Raw genomic sequence first — 23,063 nt, forward strand, 5'->3', positions numbered from 1 at the left:
AGTCCACAGAAATAACATATTTTTTATAAAAACTATATAAAAATAATAACATAATATTATTTAACAATTATAAATACGTTTGAAATGTATCACAAACGCATACGGCACCATGTTGAATGGCAAAAATGATACCAACATCGTGATCTAGATGTCTGCGGGCAATTGAGGGACGCCGTTGGAGATGTAACACTATGTACCAAAGCAATGGTAGCTTATGCATAAATGCAATCCTGTCATGTAACACACCGTCTACCTCTCGTGCCAATCACTGTCATCTCTCTAGTGCACAGTGTCATCGTCCTGTAGCAAACAGTACAACGTGGAGTAGCTACGAGCAGGGAAAGCATACATGTGTAATATTGATTTTTTTCCATTAGACTATCGGTCGATTGGATTGCATTAGGACCTTCCCAATGCTTCACGTTCTGCATGTGCTAAGCATGCCAAATAGGTACAAGACAAAATTTTGGTCACCATAGAGAAACAATGCTAAACGTGCAGACCTAGTAACATCAAACTCATGGAAAAATTACATGGTACAACGCATTTGGACATAGTACAAGTCTGACCCCTCTCCTTGGAATGCACATGCACTCTAAATCCTGGAAGAGGTAATATGGATGTCCTTTTGAAACACATGTCTTCTCAGTGAGGCCGAAAGGAAAAAAAAAGGCACTCAATCGCTGGATCATGCGAAGCATTTTCGTCTCTACAAAAATAGAAATGACGTTAGTTGACCACTATGAACATGTGCAAGGAGAATACATTTTTATATTTCTCAAGTGAGATCCTCACCCATCTCTCAACTTCTGATGCTGATTCAGAAAGTCTCCTCTTAAGAATAGACTTCTCTGGCTCACAGCTCTCTACATCAATATCTGCATGCAAGTCAAAATCAATTGAGGCTGAACTGTGCACCTTCAGGATTTAAATGAACAAATATCTGTGACATAAAGCTAGCCCACAAAAGAGAATACCAAAAGACAACTTACAGTAATGAATTGTCACTCAACTATGGACGTACAGACAGAATACTAGAGGCAAACAGAGAAAAATAGTGCACCATGGAACATGTCAATTTTATTACGACCTTGCTGACCTAAAGTTTTAGTACTCAAATATGGCGATCTAGTCAGCAGTGGGATAACCCTGTATTACCTCTGAAGCAAGAGAAAGAAATGGCAGGTTCTATTGTGGACTCTGGTTAGGAAAAGCGATCAGTATAGGCAGCAGCAATGCTGGCATTATGTCCGCAAAGGAGAGAAAAGCTGGTACCAGAGAATTGGGGATGGCTAGGAGTCCAAGTCAGAGAGAGAATCAGCTAGCAGATTTGGTAACAGCCAGCTCGGATTAGGGAAGTTCTAATCATTCTAGTTGCATTAGGATGATTAGAATTCTAGTTGCATTAGGTAAAGGTCAAGGGCAAGATTGGAGATTGCTTGAGATGGCTCCGCTCCCACCTAGCTCCGCTCCCACCCTCTAGCCCCTCCAAGCCCCCGCTGCCTGCCGCCGACGCCCCCGCCGGCCGCCCGCCTCCCCCGCCCCCCTGCCATGGAATCACCTGGCACTGCCCCTGTTGACCGCCGGGCGACCCTCTCCGGCGAGCGCATGTCCTCCGGTGACCGCTGGCTCAGCTCGGAGAGCGAGTCCTCGGCGCGCTCGTACAGGGACGTCGCCCTCACCCCGCCAGCGCCTGCTACGTCGCCGGTACCTGAGGCCCCTGGCCGCGTCGCGCTAGTTGCCCGCGTGCCTGCCAGGCAACGGCTTGGACCCCGCTCGGAAGTCCACCGCGTCTCTGGCGGGGCTGTGCTCGACGCTGATGGGTTCCAGCAGCGGCGACGCAGGAACCGACACCGCCGTCCGCGCCAGGACGGCACCCCCAGCTCCTCACCTCCCCGCCGCCGCAGCCCATCGTCGGAGGAGGTTGCCGGGCTGTGTTTTCGCTGCCTCGACCACCGCCACCGGGTGAGGGACTGCACCAACGACGTCCGGTGCAGGCGCTGCCTCGCCTCTGGCCACGAATCCCGCGACTGTGACAGCCGACGCCACGGCGACGCGCGGCCTCCCCGTGTCGCCCCAGGCAGGGACGGCCCGCCACCGGCGCCCACAGCGCGCCGCCGCACTCCCAGCCCCCCGGCGCCGCCTGCGCTTCCCTAGCTGGTCCGCGGCCCGACGTACCCGTGCGTGTCATCATGGCGCAATCCACAGAGATGGAGGAGGCCGAGCGGGTCCTTGGCCGCGCAATGGTGGCTTCCATCACCGGCAACAGGCCGCAGGTGACCGCGGCCGAGGTGGACGAGCTGCTCTACCGCTCCCTCGAGCTCTTCGAAGGCGATTTCACCGTCCACGAGCATCACCCCGAAGACTTCCTCATCCTCTTCTCCTCCCTGGACACCATGCGCCAGCTCAATGGCAAGCATTTCATCAGCTCGCCACGCTTCGCGCTGTCGCTTCGGCCATGGTGCAAGCTCGCGCATGCCGGCGCCGGCGTGTTCGAATACCGCGTCGAGCTCGAGCTCCGTGACATTCCCGCCCAAGCCTGGCATCTTTCCACCGCCGAGCACGTTCTTGGGGAGAGCTGCTGGATCGAGAGGTTACACCCCCGCACGCGCTCTCGCGAGAACCTGGCCATCTTTCGGCTTTCCGGCCGTGTGCACAACCCCGCCGACGTCCGCCGTGCCGCCATTCTGGAGATCGTCGAGCTCCTGCCGTCTCGTGTGCCCTCGGAGGCGCCGGTGGTCAGGACACTCACGTACCCCATCTCCATTGCGCTCGTACGTGCGGCTCCGCTTGGGGCGCCCCCTCCCGGTGCCCAGGCCAACAACGACGACCCCGGCCGCGATGGCGCCGGTAATGGGCATGGCCAGGGCCAGGGCTCCGGACCTGGTCGGGCGTGACGCCGTGGCCGGAAGCGTAGGCGGTCTAACACTGCGCCGGACGGCCGGGCCGACGGCATGGCCATGGACGCATTCACCTGGCACGCCGGCGACCGCTCAGGGCGAGCCGACGGGACGAGCATGGCGACCTCCTGGCCCCGGCCGGCCAGCGGCGGTGGCGGTGCCACCCGCCTTGCCGACGCGGGATGGCATGTTGTCATGGCCGGGTCAGTCGGGCCCTGCTAATTCTCGTCACCGAGCCAAAAGAGGAAAAGGAGGAAAAAGAAGGGCCCCGCAAGGGCAGGCTTTGGAGGCAGGCCTGACGCACGCGTCTGTCAAGCCCGCTGACGACGCCACGACAGTTGTGTCGAGGCCAGCTGGCGAACTCCCACTGGTCGCGGGTGCGCAGGAGAGCCCCGGAATTTCAAACACCGGCTCTCCCCATGATCCCGAGGACGATCCCGCCGGCCCACCCCTGCCGCTGCTGATCCGACGCCGTGTCGGGACCTTGCCCTTTTGAGCCAGGTCCCAGACTCGCAGCCTGTGGCGCCAGTTCGCTCAGGAGAGCCAGGCGCCTGCCGCCTTGTCGGGGCAAAGTGGCATCTCACCCGCTCCTGTCGCCCGGGCGGGCCCAGTAATCTCCACTGACCAGTCACCGCAGCCCCACGATCACACCACGGCGATTTCGGCGGGAAGAGACGCCCTCGTTGCCGCCTCCATTGCCATCGTGCCGGCGCCCGCGCCCCCCTCTGAAGTTGCCCCCCCCTCCTCCCACGACTGTCGATGGGCCAAATGAGGCTGGGCCGCCAACAGCCGAGCCCGCAACTCCTGCGCCGACGCCCCCAGTGGCCGCTGTTGGGCCCCCAGTCACCAGATCACCGATGCCCACTGCCCAGAGCCCAATCTCCATCCTACAGCGGCCTCGTGGCCACTTTGTGCTCGCGCCCACCCCTGATCGCCGCCCGCCTGTCGCCGGCCCCCGTTCGCCTGCGTCTGGTCGGTTTGCCTCGCCACCAATCACTATGCGGCGATCACGCTGCCATGCTACTTCGCAGCAGGCATGGACGCTTGGCGAGTTTCTGGCCGCGGCCATGAAGCACATCAGTGCGTCGCTGCCGACACCTGGGAAGCGGCCACGTCGGCCCCTCAACTTTGCCCCACGACGAGGCTGTTCCGCGGCGGCTGCTGCCACGCCTGCAGCGGCGCCACCGACGGCAGAACGGAGGGCCCATGTGCAGATTCTGCGCACACTTGGGATTGTGGGCACCAACCAGAAGATCTCGCCCATTGAGATGAAAGCATACGACGACATGTTCGCGGCGCCGATTCCACTGTCTGTGCTCAAGGCCATCGCTGCCCTGGTTGATCGAGATCCCAGCGTGCTTCTCCCCTCCTCCCACGCACGAGGCCACTGCCGGCGACTGCTAAGTCTGCCAGCACACCCACGAAGGACTCCACACCGCCAGCGCTTCGCAAGGCGCTGAAATCCGTGGCGCTTTTGGTGCCGTGGATGATCTGGAAACATAGGAACGCGTGCGTTTTTGACCATGTGAGCCCTTCGCTCAATGAGCTTGTCGACCGGATCAAGGACGAGGCCCGATGTTGGGCAAAGGCCGGGGCTCAAGGGCTCAGGGTCGTTTTGCCATCATCATGGAATGTCCACTGATCATCTGGCAACTGTGTAAACCTGCCTCCTAGGAGGATGTAAATTCCCTATCTTTCCAATGCAATGAAACGCAAAGGCCATTTGCGTTTTCTCGAAAAAAGGTCAAGGGCAAAACATCCCATATATAAGGATGTATTGTATCTCAGATTAGGAAGCAAGAACAATCAATCTTTCTCTCCAATTATTCTCTCCAAACACCTTCAAGTTATCTTCAGCATGGTAGTACTTACATTCTGGATCAAAGTTTACAGCAGGTTCTGATACATGAAAATACACATGTCATAGCTAAAGTGCTGAATAGATTTCGTACTAGGGCTAGGGAGAAGCTCTCAGCCCTGGAAGCAAAGATAGAAGAGTTATTTTTCAAATTCTAGCTTGCATTATTCCTCATGGAGGGTCCTCTTTAGGCAGAGGCCTAACAATCCAATCTAAGAGGTCACAGATCTTATCCCTAATTGGCTTTCGCAAGCTAAAGGATATCTTCTTCTTCTTTATTTAAAGGATAGACTATCTAAGATAGCGGTTGGGAACCTCTTCCCATAATTGGTAGCTGCCATGGTAGGGGCATGTATTCCGATACATAACAGCTAGGTAGCAGGGAAATCATGCATATACTTTTTCTTTAGATCAGAAATTCAAAATTATACTTTGTGTATCATACAGATTAATATTTCATTACTATTACTCCCTCCGTTCCTAAATATTTGTCTTTCTAGCCATCTTAAATGGACTACAATATACGGATGTATGTAGATATGTTTTAAAGTATAGATTCATTTATTTTGCTCCGTATGTAGTCATTTATTGAAATCTCTAGAAAGACAATTATTTAGGAACGAAGGGAGTACTTTACTAGGCATAGGTCAAACCTTTTAACACCTAATATTTTGACAGGTTAGTGTTGCTTCATCAGCAATCACTCTAGAATTAAAAATGTAGACGGGTAGGGCAGTGGCGTAGCTAGGGGGTGGCCAGGGTGGTCCATGGACCACCCTGGAATTCCCTCATAGCTTATGTATAGTGTAGTAAAAAACATTTCGTTTAAAATAAAACAAAACTTGTGTAAATATTTCTATTACCGGACCACCCTGACAAATCGGTCTGGCTACGCCACTGGGGTAGGGGTCTAAAATTCTACTTAACTAGATGATACCCCTCGTGTTGCCATGGAATTGGATATATAGTTTCTAAATACTCTGTAGAATACTAACTCAGTCCTTACGATTCAAACAATGTGATAGATTTCGGCATAAACAAAAAATATTAACATGAAAAGTTGTGCATGTCACAATTAAATGCAATGTGATTTAAAACCTACTTAGAATGCACTTATGCATGTTTCATGGTAGAGGATTCTCATGCGTAGATCAGACAGATGCTAGTGGATCAAGCTAGTAAATCTATCGGCCACAACAATTTTTATTATGTTGAAACATGCAAGTTGAGATAACTAGAATTAATGGGGATCACTCTCTTAGGTATATACATGATAGGATTAGCTATAGAACCTTCATATTGACATCTATTCAACTCCTAGAGAAAAAAAAAAGTCCGTCCTGGGGGGTAACGGTTAGGTCTTTCCCTGGGGATTTGTTTGGCGACCCGAGGGGAGCCCGCCGTCCTGATTCCGTGCGCCCCCCCCCCCCTTCCGTCCTCTCAGCAGCTCCCACGGGTTACAGCGGTGTTCCCTCAGGTGACCCCGGGGTGTTTCCCTTCTGCTGTCCTGGTTTCTGCGCCGCCTCCCCCGTCAAGCTCCCTGAGCACTGGTCCCCCCCCCCCCGGTCCACGCCCGACAGTCACCCATCGCCGTCCTTGCCTCCACCATGGAGGGCCTGATGGGGAGGTTGAAGCTGTCAGATCTGGAAAGCAAGTCTTGGAACACCTGGTAACATTTTCATGTTTACATTACGCCAGCAATCAGGCAAGAGGAAGGCGTTAGAGGAGGGCCCCTGGATGTTTGGGAAGTCCCTTTTGGTTCTGGAGGACTTTGATCCAAGTAAAAGTGTTAAAGAATATGAATTCAAAAAGATCCCGGTCTGGGTTAGTCTTTGATCCGCCACTTGGGATGATGTGCCGTGATGCTGGCCTGGCCATTGGAGATATCATAGGTGAAGCTCTGGAGGTTGATGCTGGATCAGATGGTATGGCAGTGGGGAAATACTTGAGGATCAAGGTTCGCATGGACATATCAAATCCCATTATGAGGGGCTTTGTGCTCGATGATGATGATGAGAATGACAAGGGTATGAAGAACCTAACTGAAGCGGAAAAAAGAAAGGAGGAAGAGAAGTGGCGTCGCTTTGAATACGAGTTCCTGCCGGATTTCTGTTACATTTGTGGTCGGCTTGATCACGTAGAAAAGGATTGTTCCATAAGGTTGAAGAAGGGCAAGGCGAAGCAATTTGGTCCATGGCTGAAGGCCTTTATTCCACGGCCTACAAGTGAGGCGAGTAGGGGTGGTTGGAGTAAAGGACGAAGTAACCTTCCTGGGCGTAGCAATGGAAGTGGTAGGAGCCTAAGCTTTGGTAACTCCAGGGGACAGTCCGGCAGTGATAGTGGCTCTTGGAGAAAGGATAACCCAAAGGCAGGGCATGGGTTAGCAGGAAAGGAGTCCCGGGATGATGAGGTCACAAGCCGGCAGTGAGAACGTGCCAGCACACAAGGAGAATAAAGGTGAAGATACTACAGGAAAAATCAATGGGAGCAGGAGGCAACTCACCTATGATGATGCAGGAGCTGGACAACAACACAAGGAGGATGTTATGGACATATCAGGGGGGGGGGGGATATTGGTACAGTACCGACGGAGGGGACAGTGAAGGATGCTGCTGAGAAGAAGGTGGTGTTGATAACAGATGGGCCACCAGTAGAGGAAGATACAACTGCTCCGGGGAGTGGCAAGTGTATGAATAAGGGAGGGTCCAAATACCATAGACTACACCGAAAGGGAAAGATAGGAGATAACACGTCCATTGGTGTAACTTTGGGAAAGAAGACAGGTGGAGATGATATGTTGTGTGACGTTGGGGAGGGGGCTGAAGCTAAGAAGAGCAGGACGGAGATGGGTAACGCAATTCCCAATGAAGCGGGGCTGTCGGAACAGCCCTGCGAGCACCAATGAAAGTTGTAGCCTGGAACTGCCGGGGGCTTGGGAACCCACCGGCAGTTCGTAGCCTTCTGGAACTCCAGAGGGTTGAAGAGCCCGACATTCTTTTCCTTCCAGAAACAAAATTGAAGGAGATTGATTGCTTGAGATGGCGTTTGAACTTGGCGAACATGGTTGCGGTGGATTGTGTTGGGCGGAGTGGGGGTTTGGCGATGTTCCGGAGGAGGGGAGTAGAGGTGCAACTGAGGTGGAAGAGGAGGTACCATATAGATGCTGATGTAGTTGAGGAGAATGGCAGTACATGGAGGTTAACGGGAGTGTATGGTGAATCAAAGGCAGGCGAAAAAGAGAAGACTTGGAGAATGCTCCGAACGTTGCACGGCCAAGCAAATATGCCGTGGTTGTGCCTAGGAGACTTCAACGAGATCCTCTTCACGGGAGAGAAGGAAGGTGGGCCGGCTCGGGCCCAGGGCTGCATGGAGGCTTTTGGGAAATGCTTAGAAGAGTGTGAGCTGGAGGATTTGGGTTTTGTAGGTGATCCTTTCACCTGGAGGAACAACTGGCATGACGCTAGGGGTTATACACGAGAGAGATTGGACCGTGCGGTTGGTAATGTAAGCTTGAGGTGCATGTTCACGCTGCACAAAATAATCAATGGAGATCCAAGACACTCCGATCATCACCTGGTCATAGCTAAACTTCGGGAGCAGAGCCTGGTGATGGGGGGAGGTAGCGGACTGAGGTGCTTCCGTTTTGAGGGCCGCTGGCTGCAGGAGGAGGGCTGTGAGCAGGTAGTGGAAGAGGCGTGGAACACAGCTTTTTGGGAGGGGGGAGTCTCGGTGGGGGAGGCGCTTCGAAGGGTGAGCAGCAGCCTTGTGAAGTGGGATAGGGAAGTTCTAGGGGAGCTGAAGCATAGGATTAAGGGGGTCAGGAGGGAGCTGGAAAGATGTAGGAGGGGGAGGGGGGCATTAATCTACTACCACTATAAAAGAAAGAGAGGGACAGATCCAAACAATCAAATCCATCCATCATCAAAATCTAATGGCCCTTAATCATTCTGTGTTTAACGCTACCAACCACGCAACAAGCCACAATCGATCGCTAATCGCCCGCAGTAAAAATCGTCCCGCAGCAAAAAAAACGCCCCCCACCCCCGCACGACCTCCTCCTTCTCCCGCACGACCTCCTCCTCCTCCTCCCGCAGCCGCGTCGTTCGCCTCCCGCAGCCGCGCCCTTCACCGCTGCCTCGCGCCGCGGGTCGCCGGGAGCCTCCCAGCTGCGGGAGCCCGCCCCACCGCGGGTCGCCGCCTCCGCCCGCGCCCTTCACCGCTGCCTCGCGCCGCGGGTCGCCGGGAGCCTCCCAGCTGCGGGAGCCCGCCCCACCGCGGGTCGCCGCCTCCGCCCGCGCCCTTCACCGCTGCCTTGCGCCGCGGGTCGCCGGGAGCCTCCCAGCCGCGGGAGCCCGCCCCACCGCGGGTCGCCGCCTCCGCCCGCGCCCTTCACCGCTGCCTCGCGCCGCCAGAGCCACGGGAAGCGGCCGCGGGGCGTCGGGAGCCTCCCAGCCGCCGGAGCCGCCCCGCCGCGGGTCGCCGCCTCCGCCAAGCCGCCACTCCGCCACCGCCACGCAGCCACGCTGCCACTCCGCCGGAGTCGCAAGTAAGTTTCTATACTCAAGAGACCAAGCAAACCAATTTCATATTCTGCCAGCATATACTCAGAGACAAATAGCTACCATCAGGATTCCTGAAATTTATGAGGACATATTGAATTATTCAGGATTTCGGAAATTTGTAGTCCAAGCAACTCATATTTTGAAGTTTTGTTGCTTACATGTCTCCATTGGAGAAAAGGGACCGGGCTAATTGGAACTACAGATGGCCACCGATTTAAGAACTCATCTCCACAGAGGTAAACGTTTGTGTTTGCATTTCCTCGTAGTTTCCTTTTCAGTTTCTTGTATCATGTGATTTGAGGCAGATTTAAGAACTCATCTCCAAGCTGTAGTTTAAGAGGGCCTACAGATGGCCATCTAATTCTGTTCAGGTACAGATGGCCATATCATTTTGTTCAGGTACAGCTGGGTTGATGATTTGATTTTCTTATCATCCAATGTTACCTCAAAAACCATTTTTATTGAGGTAGTGTTTGTGAACAGATTAATTGCTCAAACCTTTTTGCTGTCTCTATTCAAGTTGATTGTTGTGTGAAAAGTTAGCTGCTTACATGTCCAGATTGGTACTGCAAAGATCATGTTGCTGGTATCCCATGAATGCCAGTTGTGTGATTGTTTCTAGCAATTTTCGGAGCCTTATGATCGTTATGCATTTTTGCCTGCAGTGCATACATAATATTTCCTATGTCCGCCTTTAGAAGGTTTGCTGCCATACTATCGATTGACAGTGCTTTTATGCGTTCTTCTTGACCGTTGGTGGACTCTATATGAATACTGCTCCAAAAAATCAATCCTACCGGCCATCGCCGCACTGATCGCTATGGCATTTTGGGGGCGCTTCCTGGTAATACTAGGCATCTATTCTGATATTATTGGCGACCATTATAGAATTTTGTTTGTGGTTTCTGCAATTTACACTGAAATTTAGCTAATCAGTATATCATGGTTTTACAGTTCGTATAATGAGTAAATAATATACATTCCAATGGGAGGACAAACTTTTGATGCTGGTGAATTCTTTACAATCATTCCAATGGCAGCACAAACTGAAGGTATTTATGTAGGCACAGATCATTGCTACATCAGAATAAATCAAGTATTGAGTAAATAATACCCCCAGTTTTATAATACAGTCTACCGGTGCTTTCATTGTGGTTTCACGGTAATACCACCATGCCCTCCTTCTGTTATGATTGACGCAAGGAGTGTCATTACTTGAAATTTGCAGAATGGTAAGCACTATAATTTATTGGAGATCTTGTGCTGTTGGCTGACCCAAACAAGGTACTGTTGAATTGAGGTGTTGTAACATTTTTTTAAACTCTCATGCATGAGTACAAGTTGAACTATTTGTAGTATATCTTCATCGTTTCTTACGAAGTGTATGGGAGAAAGTGATAACTGGTCACAGACATCATTTGGAATAATGTTGGACTCAGGCATAGTGGTCCCTGATCTAACACGGAGCAAAGGGAAACCATTTACGGATTTGGTTGTGTCGCAGATAGCCCGGCATGCTCTCATGTAATTCTTGATCTACGGCGGATTATCCTTTTCTATATTAATGGAACGCCGCATAGTTCTCTTGCGCATTCAGAAAAAAAAATAGTTTTGCAAACCTTTATGTTTTGATGAAGCCTTTGATAATTCTTTTTATCTTCTAATTTTCTTTTGACTGTGCTTAACGTATGACTTTACCTATTATGATTTTGCACCACAGTTTCCCTTCGCTGTTTATATATGTCGGGACTATTCATTCTTTTTAAGTGATCTTCAGTTCCTCACAACAGATTTCTTTTGGAGTTTTTACTGATCAGTATGTTGGAGATCTGCAGATGACACTTCTTTATATGCAAGTGCAAAAAGATTTCAGGTTCTGTCCTCTTTTCTTTGTTGGAACTATCAGGTCGCGTCCTCTTGCAATGTAAGATTATCCTTATTTTCAAGTCATTTTTGTTCTGACATCATTGTACCCTTTTCAAATAGATAGATGCCATGAGTAAACAATTATTGAATTGCAGGCAGGCATTGTTAAGGACTTGAGGCTCAGATTTCACATTTGGGTTTTTTCTTTTGAGGAAAAAATACTTAATATTGGTATATCCTAGACCTTTTCATTTGAACTTCATGATGCCCTGATAGATATAACAGTTATTTTGTTTCAGTAAGAAGGAAAAAATTGAATTTGTTTGTCTGACATTACATAATCTCTAAATATTGCGGTCGTATCTTATATCTTATCTTTTAGTTTCTCTTTGCCACTAGCACAACATTTTTTGTAGGCTACGAAGCACTAGCATACTACTTATAATCTTCCTATCTGGTTATGCAAAAGGTGAATCTGTACTCATTAAACTTTGTTAAATAGTAGGTCCTCCTAACAGTATGCCTAAAACTAATTGTTTCTCTGTGTCTATAGTATGTTAGTCCAGCACAATGGATGTTCTTGACTAACTGCTAGCTTTATTTGGTCTTATCTGATTCTCTGGTATTAATCCACTCGTACATTGCCAAACTCAGTATGATTATACATGGAGTATGCTATATACTTTGATGATATTTTCAGATTTTAAATACTCCCTCCGTCCCAAAATTCTTGTCTTAGATTTGTCTAAATACCGATGTATCAAGTCACATTTTAGTAGTATTAGATACATCCGTATCTAGACGAATCTAAGACAAGAATTTTGGGACGGAGGGAGTATATGACAAGCACAATCCCTGGTACTAATGCTTACTCTGTTTATTTTGGATGTTCAAGTGTAGCATCTATTGACCAATGCAAGCTCCATCAGGATGTGCGTAGTGTCCATAAGTTTCTTTTTGGCCAGTACAGGGAGAAAAATATATGGAATGTACAACAATCCTACATGAAACATTCTGAACAAAGTCATATCGAGCTACCCCTAGAAATTTCTATAGCTTCTATGAACACAGGGCCAACTTGCATTTTCATGTCAAGCATGGCTGATTATCAGAGGGAAAGGAAAGATGGAGTAGCAGAATCATTGCCTACGATGAGTTCATCGGGTCGAAGTGCACATTAACAAGCATTGCCTGCTGTCTGCCTTCGCCTACTTTGACGAGGACGACAGCGGGTACATCACCGTTGACCCGCTGGAAGAGGTGTGCTGGGAGTACAACACAGGCTGATGTCGGTAACGCGACATCATTAGGGAGGTCGGCATGCGTATGTTTATTCTATGCATCTGGTGATAATAATAGACGTGCATTGCACGTACACGTTTACTAGTCAGAGCAGATTTCAAGGGAACAACTCCTTCGGTACAAACTGAGTCGCTTGAGGACCAGTATAACATTTATTGGCAGCAGAGAGCTCATGTAAACTGGCTTACCAAGGGGGACCGTAACACTAAGTTCTTCCATGCACAAGCGTCGGAGAGGAGGAGAATTAATCTGATTAAGAGGGAGGATGGAGGTGTAGTGGAGGGAGAGGAAGAGATAGGGACTTATATTACAAACTACTACAAAAGTTTGTTCATATCTTCTGCAGGTTCCCCGAACAACGACATCCTCGAACATGTTCCATCCTTGGTCACTCCGGCGATGAACGAGTTGTCGACCAAACCGTTTTCTGGGGAGGAAATAAAGAGAGCCCCTGATGCAATTGGCAATTTGAAGGCACCGGGTCCGGACGGAATGCCAGCAGTTTTCTACAAGAAGTTTTGGCATATGGTGTGTCCCAAGATCCAGGAGGAGGTGTTTAAGGTGCTGAATGGGGGTGTGATCCCCAAGGGGTGGAATGAAACAACGATTGTGTTGATCCCCAAGGTAAAGAATCCGGAGTACCTCACGCAATACCGACCGATCAGTCTTTGCAATGTCATTTATAAGCTTATTTCCAAGGTGTTGGCTAATCGCCTTAAGGTAATTCTCCCGGATTTGATCTCTCCTACACAGTCGGCCTTTGTTCCGGGTCGTATGATTACGGATAATGTGCTGCTTGCATATGAGATCACACACTTGATGCATAAGAAGAAGGGGGGGTAGGCAAGGCCTCGTTGCGGTGAAGCTCGACATTAGCAAGGCATACGACCGGGTTGAGTGGAACTTTCTTGAAAGGATGATGCTCTCCATGGGGTTTGCTCCGGTTTGGGCGAGTTTGATTATGAAGTGTGTCCGGTCTGTTTCTTACCGTGTGAGATATAATAGCAAAGTTACTGAGGCCTTCTATCCCCAAAGAGGCTTGCGGCAGGGCGATCCCCTCTCGCCATACTTATTTATTATATGTGCGGAAGCTTTCTCAATCATGTTGCAGCAAGCCGAACTTGACCATTCCATTGAAGGAGTTCAGATCTGCACAGGAGCACCAAGGATAAACCACCTTTTCTTCGCGGATGACTCGTTGATCGTCATGAAGGCTTCTGCTGCTAGCGTGTCCCGACTACAGCAAATCTTGGCTCTGTATGAGGATCAATCTGGGCAGAAGATAAATAGAGACAAGTCGTCTGCTTTTCTCAGCAAGAAAACTAGCCAGCAATACAAACATCAAGTGCTCCAGGTCCTTGACATTCCCTCAGAATCTCAAAACGAGCGCTATCTCGGTCTTCCGGTGCATCTTGGAGCTGCGAAGAGTAAGGATTTTGAGTACATAAAGGAGAGTATCTGGAGGAAGATTCAAGGCTGGATTGAAAGATTGTTGTCAAAGGTGGGGAAGGAAACCTTGATAAAGGCAGTGGCTCTAGCCATACCAACATATGCGATACCGTGTTTCGATCTAACGAAGAGTCTGTGTGAGGAAATCAGTTCTATGATCTGTCGTTACTGGTGGAGCCATCAAGGAGGTAAACATAAGTGCCATTGGTTAGGCTGGGAAAGACTGATGAAGGCAAAAAAGGATGGGGGTCTTGGTTTTCGTGATCTGCACATCTTTAATATGGCCATGCTTGCGCGCCAAAGTTGGAGATTGATACAAAATCCTGAGTTTCTCTGTGCTGTCGTGCTCAAAGCAAAATACCATCCGGACTGTTCTATCCTCGAAGCAACTGAACAAAAGGGCATGTCCTATACCTGGCGGAGTATCTTACGAGGCCGTGATCTTCTCAAGGAGGGCATTGTGTGGCGAATCGGTGACGGCACGCAGGTGAACGCTTGGACTGATCCCTGGCTCCCGAGGGGGTCGACTAGGAGACCTATTGCACATCAGGGACTAGCCATTGTTTCGAAGGTGCACGAGCTTATTAACCCGGTTACTGAGTCTTGGGACGAGGAGCTAGTGAAGGAGCTGTTCACACACGATGATGCGAGAGTAATTCTGGCCATCCCGCTGAAATCGGACATGGAAGATTCAATATCTTGGCATTTTGACAAGAAGGGCTCGTTTTCGGTTAAGTCTGCGTACCGGCTTGGTGTTAGCCTGAGAGAAGCGTGAAGCTACCAGGATGCTAGTCCTTCCCGTGGACAAGCGGTGCAACTGCAGAACTTGGAAACAATTGTGGCAGATTGACCTTCCAGGCAAAGTCCGGATGTTTTTATGGAGACTGACTCACAATAGCCTTCCAACATTGATGAATATCAAGAGAAAGCACATCGATCTGGACACTAGATGCCCCATGTGCTTGAGACTAGACGAGGACGGGGGGCATCTTTTTTTGAATTGCAAGAAGGTGAAGGCTGTGTGGAGGGAACAGTACTTGGAAGATGTCCGGATAGCACTTTGTGAGTGCACTGAGGCAAATGAAATGATGAGGAGTATATGCTCCCTTCCGACCAAAAAGAAGCTGTCTGTGCCGGTCCTTCTGGTGGACGACGAGAAACAAAACGTACGCGGGCGAAAAGCAGCGATCGGCAGCCGAAGGGAGCGCCTTCATTACTAAGCACCTGACAGATTTCCAGAGTCTCAAAACACAACCCGCTGCGACAGCTCCAGTCTTAGTTCAGCATACTTGGACCCCTCCTGAAGCGGGCCTTATAAAATTCAACATGGACGCAGCTTTCCATGCTGATTCAGAGTCAGGGGCCTGGGGGTTCGTGGCACGGGATGAGCAAGGGACGTTCCTGGCGGCTGCAGCTGGCAAGATGGTGCATGTTTGCTCTGCCTTTCAGGCTGAGGTGATCGCTTGTATTTAGGCAATCGAAGGTGCAGCTGATCTGGGAGCACAAAGGATTTACTTTTAATCAGACTGTTTGGCAATGATCACTCCGCTCAAGGGGCGGGAGTACGATGCTGCTGAACTCGGCGTCCTCTTTAGGGAGGCCAGAAGCAGGTGCCATGCATCTTTTGAATTTTATGAGTTTATGTTCTGTCTTCGAGACTGTAATAAGGTTGCGCACGCTTTGGCGCAGTTTGCTATGGGTGCTGCGACACCTCTTTCTGTGTGGGCTTCCAATGCCCCAGACTTTGTTTCTGGTCTGGTGATCACCGACATGGTGCATCGAGTTTAAGTGGAATACATGATATTCCTTTCAAAAAAAAACTACTAGAGAAAAAAAACTACTTCCAACGATAGAGAAGATCAACTCAGTATGTAAACATCACATGTATTTCATTAGTAAATTGTTTAACCATCTAAAGGGCATGCAGTGTAACACTCTGACTATCATTGTTTTGCTTTGCATATATGCTAGCGTATTTTGTTTGTGGTAATAATGTTCAAGATACAGAAAATAAAAATAAAAGGGGGAAGAAACAAGGAACTTTCAGTTGTTACCATAATAGTATGTCGACAGAATCTCAATGCGCTCAATTGGCTGAAAATGGAATAAATAAATAATTATGGTGCAATTTAGCATGTGGAAGAATTCAAATATTTAACATGTGCACTCGAGAGGTAAATAAGATGGAACAGATTGCCCACACATAGGACTGGCATTGCCAGATACATACCATTACAAAAATGCCTTCTTTATGGGTTGGCAGGCGCTCTAGTTTTCTTAATGTATCGTCACCCTTAGTCACCCTCCCAAATACAGCATACTGAAAATCATTAGGCATCAATCTCCATTCAGTTACTTAACTGACATTGAATATGAGTCGTTTCAAAAAATGCTAAATACCTGGCCATCAAGGTGGGGAGCATCACCAAGGAGGATAGAAAAGGAAGAGGAGGCACTGTCTGGGTCAGAATACCTTGCAGAGGGGAAGAATAAGTAAATATCATAAGCTGATAAAATGTAATTGTAGATACAAAGCAGCTTCTTTTTTTTGCAGGGCATACCTGATCATATTTACAAATGAATCTATGAATGTTTTTCAGAATTTTTAAAAGATAAATAATTAGCTAAACCCTAGACTCAAGCACCCACCCTTGCATGTACAATATCCACTCTGAATAAGGATATACATTGCATTCATCTGGAGTTGTACGGGACAACAAAAGGAACTATGGAGAACCATCTGAACCAATGCATACAGAAAGATGCTAGTACATGATGTTATGGTTTAGGCCAGAACCAGATGGTTTGATAAGACAGGTTTCTGCCGAAACTTCAGACAGGGAGTACCTTCCCATTGAGAGAATTCCTCTGACATGCTTGACAGTACTAAATTCACCAACAATTGATTTCTCTGCCTGTTGTTCCTGCTCTTTATTCATAGGGGCTTTTCTACCTCCCATGACATCGGCAACTTGCGCAACAAAACCCTTGTCAACCTGCAACCAGTAACAGATGTGCATGCATATGATAAAAAGTAGTCCATAACAAACAAACAAAAAATGTGTCAGCAAGTTATCAAATTTATTCATACCCGGAAGAAGTGATTTGTATTATAGCATCCAAGCTGCACAAGTTTAAAAATGTGTTCAACTGTCTTAGGTGCAACACGAGGAAAGAAGCCGAATTCAATGTCACCATGATTTAACTGCAGGTACAATTGCAATACAAGTAGGTGATGTCAGTAAGAAAATTGATTAGCATACTACATTTGAGGATTAACCGGGTGGAAGAGAACGATATCCTCAGGGCACCTTTCTCGAAAGAGGAGGTGAGAGCGACGGTGTTCCAAATGGAACACAACAAAGCTCCAGGCCCGCATGGTTCCCCCGCAGAATTCTATCATAATTTCTGGGATATCATCAAGACTAACCTTTTGGAGTTGTTTAAGTGTCTTCATGCCGATCGACTTGACCTATTCAAGCTAAATTTTGGCGAGATTGTTTTGTTGCCGAAAATTAAGGAGGTTGAACGGATCTAGCAGTTCAGACCCATATGCCTTCTTAATGTCAGCTTCAAGATTTTCACCAAAGTGGCTACGAATATGTTAAACTCGATAGCTAACCATGTTGTCCGACCATCTCAAACAGCCTTCATGCAAGGAAGGAATATACTGATGGTGTAGTAATCCTTCATGAGACCGTTCACGAGATGCACCGAAAGAACATGAGTCGAGTAGTATTTTTTTTGAGAAAACGCATGAGAGCGTGCGTTTCATTTCATTGTAAAGAGAGAGTTGTAGTTAGATTCCTCCTAGGAGGCTGTTACAGAATCTGAATTAATGGACGTCCCAAGTGTGGGGGGTAATGGCTCTGAGCCCTAGCGCGCCCGCGTTTGCCCAAAGGTGGCCTCTTCCTTGATCTTCGCTAGCAGGGTCTTCACGGATGGGCATGCTCCGTTGAAGACGCAGTGGTTGCGGTGCTTCCATATCATCCAGGGGACGAGGAGGGTCACGGTACCTAGGCCCTTGCGCATGGGTGTTGGGGCGGAGTGTCGCGCCGATTGCCACCAGTCCAGAAGCGAAGGCTTGTTGTCTGGCGGGGTACACGGGATCCCTAGCCAACTCAGTGTCTCGTGCCAGGCCTGCCGGGCGAAGGGGCATGCTAGGATGAGGCGGTGCATGGTTTCAATATGGGAGCATGCGGGCGGTTTTATCGACAACGAGCTGGAGCTGGGCAGCGAAAGGTCGGCGCAGCGTGAGGGGATGCCCAGGTAGGTGACAGGCAGCTCGACGATGGGGCAGCCAAGCAAGTCGACGACAGGCGCGGCCTCATCCGTGCTGGCACGGATCAAGGTGGCCGTGCTCTTGGTGAAGTTGACCTGGAGCCCGAAGGCGCGCCCAAAAAAGCTGCAGGATGCTCTTGATGGCGGTGACATCGCTCAGGGTGGGGTGGCAGAAGAGGATCATGTCCTCAGCATAGAGGGAAACATATGACATCGGGCGTCGGGGGTGAAGCCGCTGCAGTACGCCCAACTCAGTCGCACGGTGGAGTAGACGGCCTAGCGTGTCGATGGCGAGCACGAAGAGCTGGGGAGATAGGGGGTCGCCCTGGCGGAACCCACATCTGTGCCAGATTGCTGGGCCTGGCTCTCCGTTAAAGAGCACCCTGGTGCTTGCCGAAGAGAATAAGATGGCAAGACAATCGAGGAACCTGGTGCCAAAACCGTATCGGCGAAGGGCATGAACAGGAATGGCCACCTGACCGAGTCGAAGGCGTGTGCCAGGTACAGTTTCAGGAGTACGCGTGGGGCGCCGAGCTGGTGCAGCAGACGGGCTGACTGGGGGACGAGGATGAAATTGTCATGCAGGCTGCGTCCGGGGATGAAGGCATTCTGGCTCGTGCTGACGAGTGAGTTGAGCTTGGGCACGAGGCGCAGCGACAGGACTTTGGCCAAAATCTTGGCGACCAAGTGGATGAGGCTAATGGGCCTGAAGTCGCCGAGGGCGTGGGTGTCTGCGCGCTTGGGTAGCAGGGTGAGCAGCGCCTGATTAAGGCAGCTAAAGCCGCGGCCTCGCATTGCGTAGAGCTGGTTGAAGACGTCGACAAAGTCCTGCCGAACAATGGGCCAGCACGCGCGTAAGAATTCAGCCATGAAGCCGTCGGGTCCAGGGGCTTCGCGCGCGGGGAGCCGTTTGACCGCCTGCCAGATCTCGTCGGCGTCGAACGGGGCGTCCAGGTCCTCCAAGTTGGCAGGGGTGATGAGGTCCGAGAGGTCGAGGGCGCAGTCTCGGGGCGCCTTCGAGCCCAGGAGCGCGTCGAAGTGAGCGTAGGCCGCCGCGGCTATCTCCGAGGGTTCGGTGATTACGTCCTCGCCGACGAGGGTACTATGAATCCTATTCTTTTGGCGCCGGTACGTGCACTGCCGATGAAAGAACGATGTGTTGGCATCGCCGTCCTTGAGGGTTGCGAGGCGGGAACGTTGTCGGGCAATGGTGCGCTCGAGGGAGGCGAGGCCGAGGTATGACACCTTGATTTGTCGGCGCAGCCAAACCTCGTGCGGGGACAGGGCACGGTGGTCCTGCGCGGTATCTAGCCGGAGGAGTTCTCTAGAGATTGGAAGTTTGAGCCATACATTGCCAATCGTCCTCGAGCTCCAGCTCGTAAGCTTGCGCGCCGTGGCCTTCATGCGAAGCATGAGCTGCCTGAAGGGGTCGGGGTCGTGGATGGAGTGCCAGCCTGCTGCGACGACGTCCTGGAAGCCATCCAACCGGATCCAGAATTCCTCGAAGTGGAATCGCCGATGGGTTGGTGGCATCAAGGAGCAATCGAGTAGCAAAGGGCTGTGGTCAGACACGACGGAGGTGAGGCAGCGAAGATGGCCCTCCCCGTGGAGCTCCTCCAATCCGCGGTGCATAGGACGCGATCAAGGTGGACAAGGGTCGGGGGCGACTGCTCGTTGGACCAAGTGTATCGGCGCCCGTTGAGATAGATCTCCTTGAGCGCGAGGTCGTCGAGGATGCGCCTGAAGCACCCCATCATGCGGCGGTTCAGGTGGCCGTTGTTCTTGTCTTCATTGCAATATATGAGGTTGAAATCGCCACAGACCATCCATGGTCCAGGGCAATCCACGCGAATGTCGTGTAACTCTTGCAAGAATGCAATCTTGTCGGCGTCCAGTTGGGGGCCGTAGACCACGGTGAGCCACCAGGGTGTGCGAGCGCTCGATGGGTGGGAAACCTGGGCTGTGATGGCATTTGCCGTGAAAAGAGCATCAGTGATGGACACCTCACGGCTCTTCCAGGCAAGCATGATTCCACCACGAGTACCAAGCGCGGGGAGGTACACGTAGTCGTCGAATTCCGAGCCAAGGGTCTCAAGGACAGTCAACGAGCAAATCAAAGCCATCTTCGTTTCTGGGAGGCGGACAATGGACACGTTTCCGGCTACAACGAGCGAGCGGATGGCGGTGCGGCGAGCGCGTGCGTTGAGGCCGGGCACATTCCAAATGAGCATCTTGGGGTTGTGATCCATTGGGCAGAGGTCGGCGTAGTGGGGCGCGACGCGGCTATGCCTCGATGGGACTGCCAGCGACCATCATGGTGATCGGCGCGATGGCTGGATCCGCGGGGAGCTCGCGATCAACTAGGGCAGCTATGGCCAAGAGGACGGACAAGGGAATGGTAGTTGCGAAGAGACCTTCATACGCCTGCATCTCCGCCGCGGTGATCCTCTGGTTGACCCCGACGATGCCAAGGGTGCGCAAAATGTAGATCTGGGAACGCCTCTCAGCTGTCGGCGGCGCTACCGTCTTGCGAGCGGTGGGCGCGGCTGATCTCCCACGCCAAGTGAAATTAGGCGGGACCCGTCGTTGGCGTCGGCCAGGGGCCGGCAGGGCGGCGTCGATCTCTTTGGTGGCGGCAGAGAGGAAATCACCTAGGGTACAGGACGTGGGAGCCACAGCGCGCGGTCAGGAGCGGCGCATAATGATTGGTGGGGACGCGAAGCGCTCAGGTGGGCACGGAATGTAGGCGGAACCTACGTCGCCGCCTGCGTTGTCGCTCGGGGTCGCATGCTGGGCCCCACGCTGGGCTTCCTGTTGGGCTTCGAGCCGGACAGCGTGATGGGCCTCGACGACTTGTGGGGCTGGAGCGGCAACCAAGGCAGGTTCTGTGTGCAACACGTTGCTAGCGGGTGCTTCCAGAGGCCCCTGGGTGGCCTCGACTGGCCGTTTGGGGTTGGGCGAGGTGGGCTCCATCGCTTGTAGAGGCTTCGTGGACCGGTCCGCTGTGGGCGCAGAGCCAGCAGCGAGTGGCAGCGGCAAAGCATCCGAGTGCCCCGACATCGGATCAGGCGTGACCTCCAAAGGTTGGGAGTCGGGGACCAGGGACTGGCTGGCTGGGACTCTGTCCCGATCCCCAGGCGTGACCTCCAAAGGCTAGGAGTCGGGGACCAAGGATTGGCTGGCTGGGTTGATGTCCTGATCCCCATGCATGCCAGGGAGATCCCCACGTAGCCCGGCAGCCTCGTAGGTGGGCCCTTGGGGGCCGTCCTATTGCGCGGGGCGATGGGTGGGTGCCAACGCCCTCCGTCTAGCAAGGAGGGGTCGCGGCCAATGGCGGGGGGCTTCTAGAGCAGGGACAGGCGGGCCACACGTGGCAGGGCGGGGGGTAAAGCAGCCGCAAGGGATGCAGCCTTTGCACGTCTGGCCTCCTCTGCCAACCTCTTTTTCTTTCCACCGCATTTTCCCCTTTTGGCAAAGCAAGGGGAACTGCGAGGGTCACCAGCTGTGGGCCAGGGGTCCATCGTGCGGCCAGTGATTCGCCTCGTCGGCGGCGGCACCGCTGCAACCGTACGAGTACGGGAGTTGGGCCAGCCAGCATCAACGGCGATGCCATCAGCGCGTGCATGGTGGTTGGACGAGCGCCAGCCAACGGAGTCGATGGCCATGCCATCGGGGGCGTCAGAAGTGCGGCGGCGCTTGCGCCTGCGCCAACGGCCACGGCTGCCCTCGCTGCCTTGCCTAGCCTCCCCATCACCCGCGTCGGGTGCACCATCTTGCGGGCCGCGTTCTTCATTGGCGACCTGGGCAGGCCGCTCGGCCGCGGTGGCGACGGCGATTGTGATGGACACCGGGTACTAGAGGGTGCGGGTGCTCGGTGGCATGGAGCGGATGCGTGCGGGGACGGATTCCACGATATCGAGGATGGCTGCCCGGCGGATGCTTGCAGGGTCGCGGGTGCGCGCGGTCACCCAGAAGGTGGCGAGGTCAGCGCAGGAGCGCGTGCTCGGGTGGAGCCGCTCAATCCAGTAGCTGCTGCCCAGCAGGTGCTCGGCCGTGGACAGGTGCCAAGCCTGGGCCGGGATGCCTCGGAGCTCAAGCCGCACAGAGTGGTCGAGGGAACCAACGTCGGCGTGGGCGAGCTTGTTCCATGGACAGAGCACGAGGGTGAAGCCGGGCCTTCTGATGATGTGGTCGCCGGCGAGGCGGTCCATGAGCTCGCGGGTGGCAAAGATGAGGACGAAATCCTCCCGGTGGAAGGCACGGATGGTGAAGTCTTCGGGGTAGAGGTCGAGGGAGAGGTACAGGATGTCCTCAACGTCGCGAGCAGCCACCGCCGGTCTGTCTCCGGTGATGGAGACCACCATGCCACGGCGTAGCACCGCCTTTGCCTTCTTCATCTCCACAGAGCGCGAGAGGATGACGCGCACAGGGGCTTGACTTGCGGGCGGGGGCGACGTTGCGGGTGGTGTCGGTGTGCGGAGCGCGGCACCGCCTGGGCCACGGCGGCCAAGGTGCCCGCAGCGGCGGGAGGGGCGCGCAGCACGCCACGGTGGTACTTGGAGCAGTCGCGCGAGTTGTGTCCAGGGTAGAGACAACGGCGGCATCGGACTCGTTGGTGCACGCCACACGGGGTGGCCGGGCTCGAGGCAGCGGAAGCACAGTCCGGTGGACTCCTCCGGGGACCGCCTGCGTCGTCGTTGTGGGAGGGGGCATGCAGCAGCCGTGCGCTGCACACCCCGATGGCGGTTCCTGCGGCGAGGGGTCTGGAATCCGTCGGCGTCGACTTCCACGCCGCCATTGGCCCAGTGGACCTCGCTGCGGGGGCCGAGGCGAGTGGCCGTAGGG

The 23,063-nt window shown here is 52.2% G+C and overlaps 1 protein-coding gene across 2 annotated transcripts in view; it reads right to left on the reverse strand.

Moving 5' to 3' along the window:
* Positions 1-333: 333 nt before the first annotated feature.
* The window catches only part of LOC123086200 (peptidyl-prolyl cis-trans isomerase CYP23), a 26,421-nt gene continuing 3,691 nt past the window's right edge, over positions 334-23,063 (reverse strand). Inside the window, exons 2-8 of one of the 2 annotated variants that reach the window (XM_044507913.1) lie at positions 17,029-17,142; positions 16,785-16,933; positions 16,338-16,410; positions 16,168-16,257; positions 15,992-16,031; positions 796-878; positions 334-709 (exon numbers count right to left, since the gene is read on the reverse strand). In XM_044507913.1, coding sequence (XP_044363848.1) covers positions 689-709; positions 796-878; positions 15,992-16,031; positions 16,168-16,257; positions 16,338-16,410; positions 16,785-16,933; positions 17,029-17,142 — 570 coding nt within the window. In that variant the 3' untranslated portion in view covers positions 334-688. The remainder of the gene's footprint in view (positions 710-795; positions 879-15,991; positions 16,032-16,167; positions 16,258-16,337; positions 16,411-16,784; positions 16,934-17,028; positions 17,143-23,063) is intronic. The other variant, XM_044507914.1, reaches the window with a different exon arrangement.

The sequence above is a fragment of the Triticum aestivum genome, chromosome 4A (assembly GCF_018294505.1).
Source record: "Triticum aestivum cultivar Chinese Spring chromosome 4A, IWGSC CS RefSeq v2.1, whole genome shotgun sequence".
In the NCBI taxonomy this organism is placed as follows: Eukaryota; Viridiplantae; Streptophyta; class Magnoliopsida; order Poales; family Poaceae; genus Triticum; species Triticum aestivum.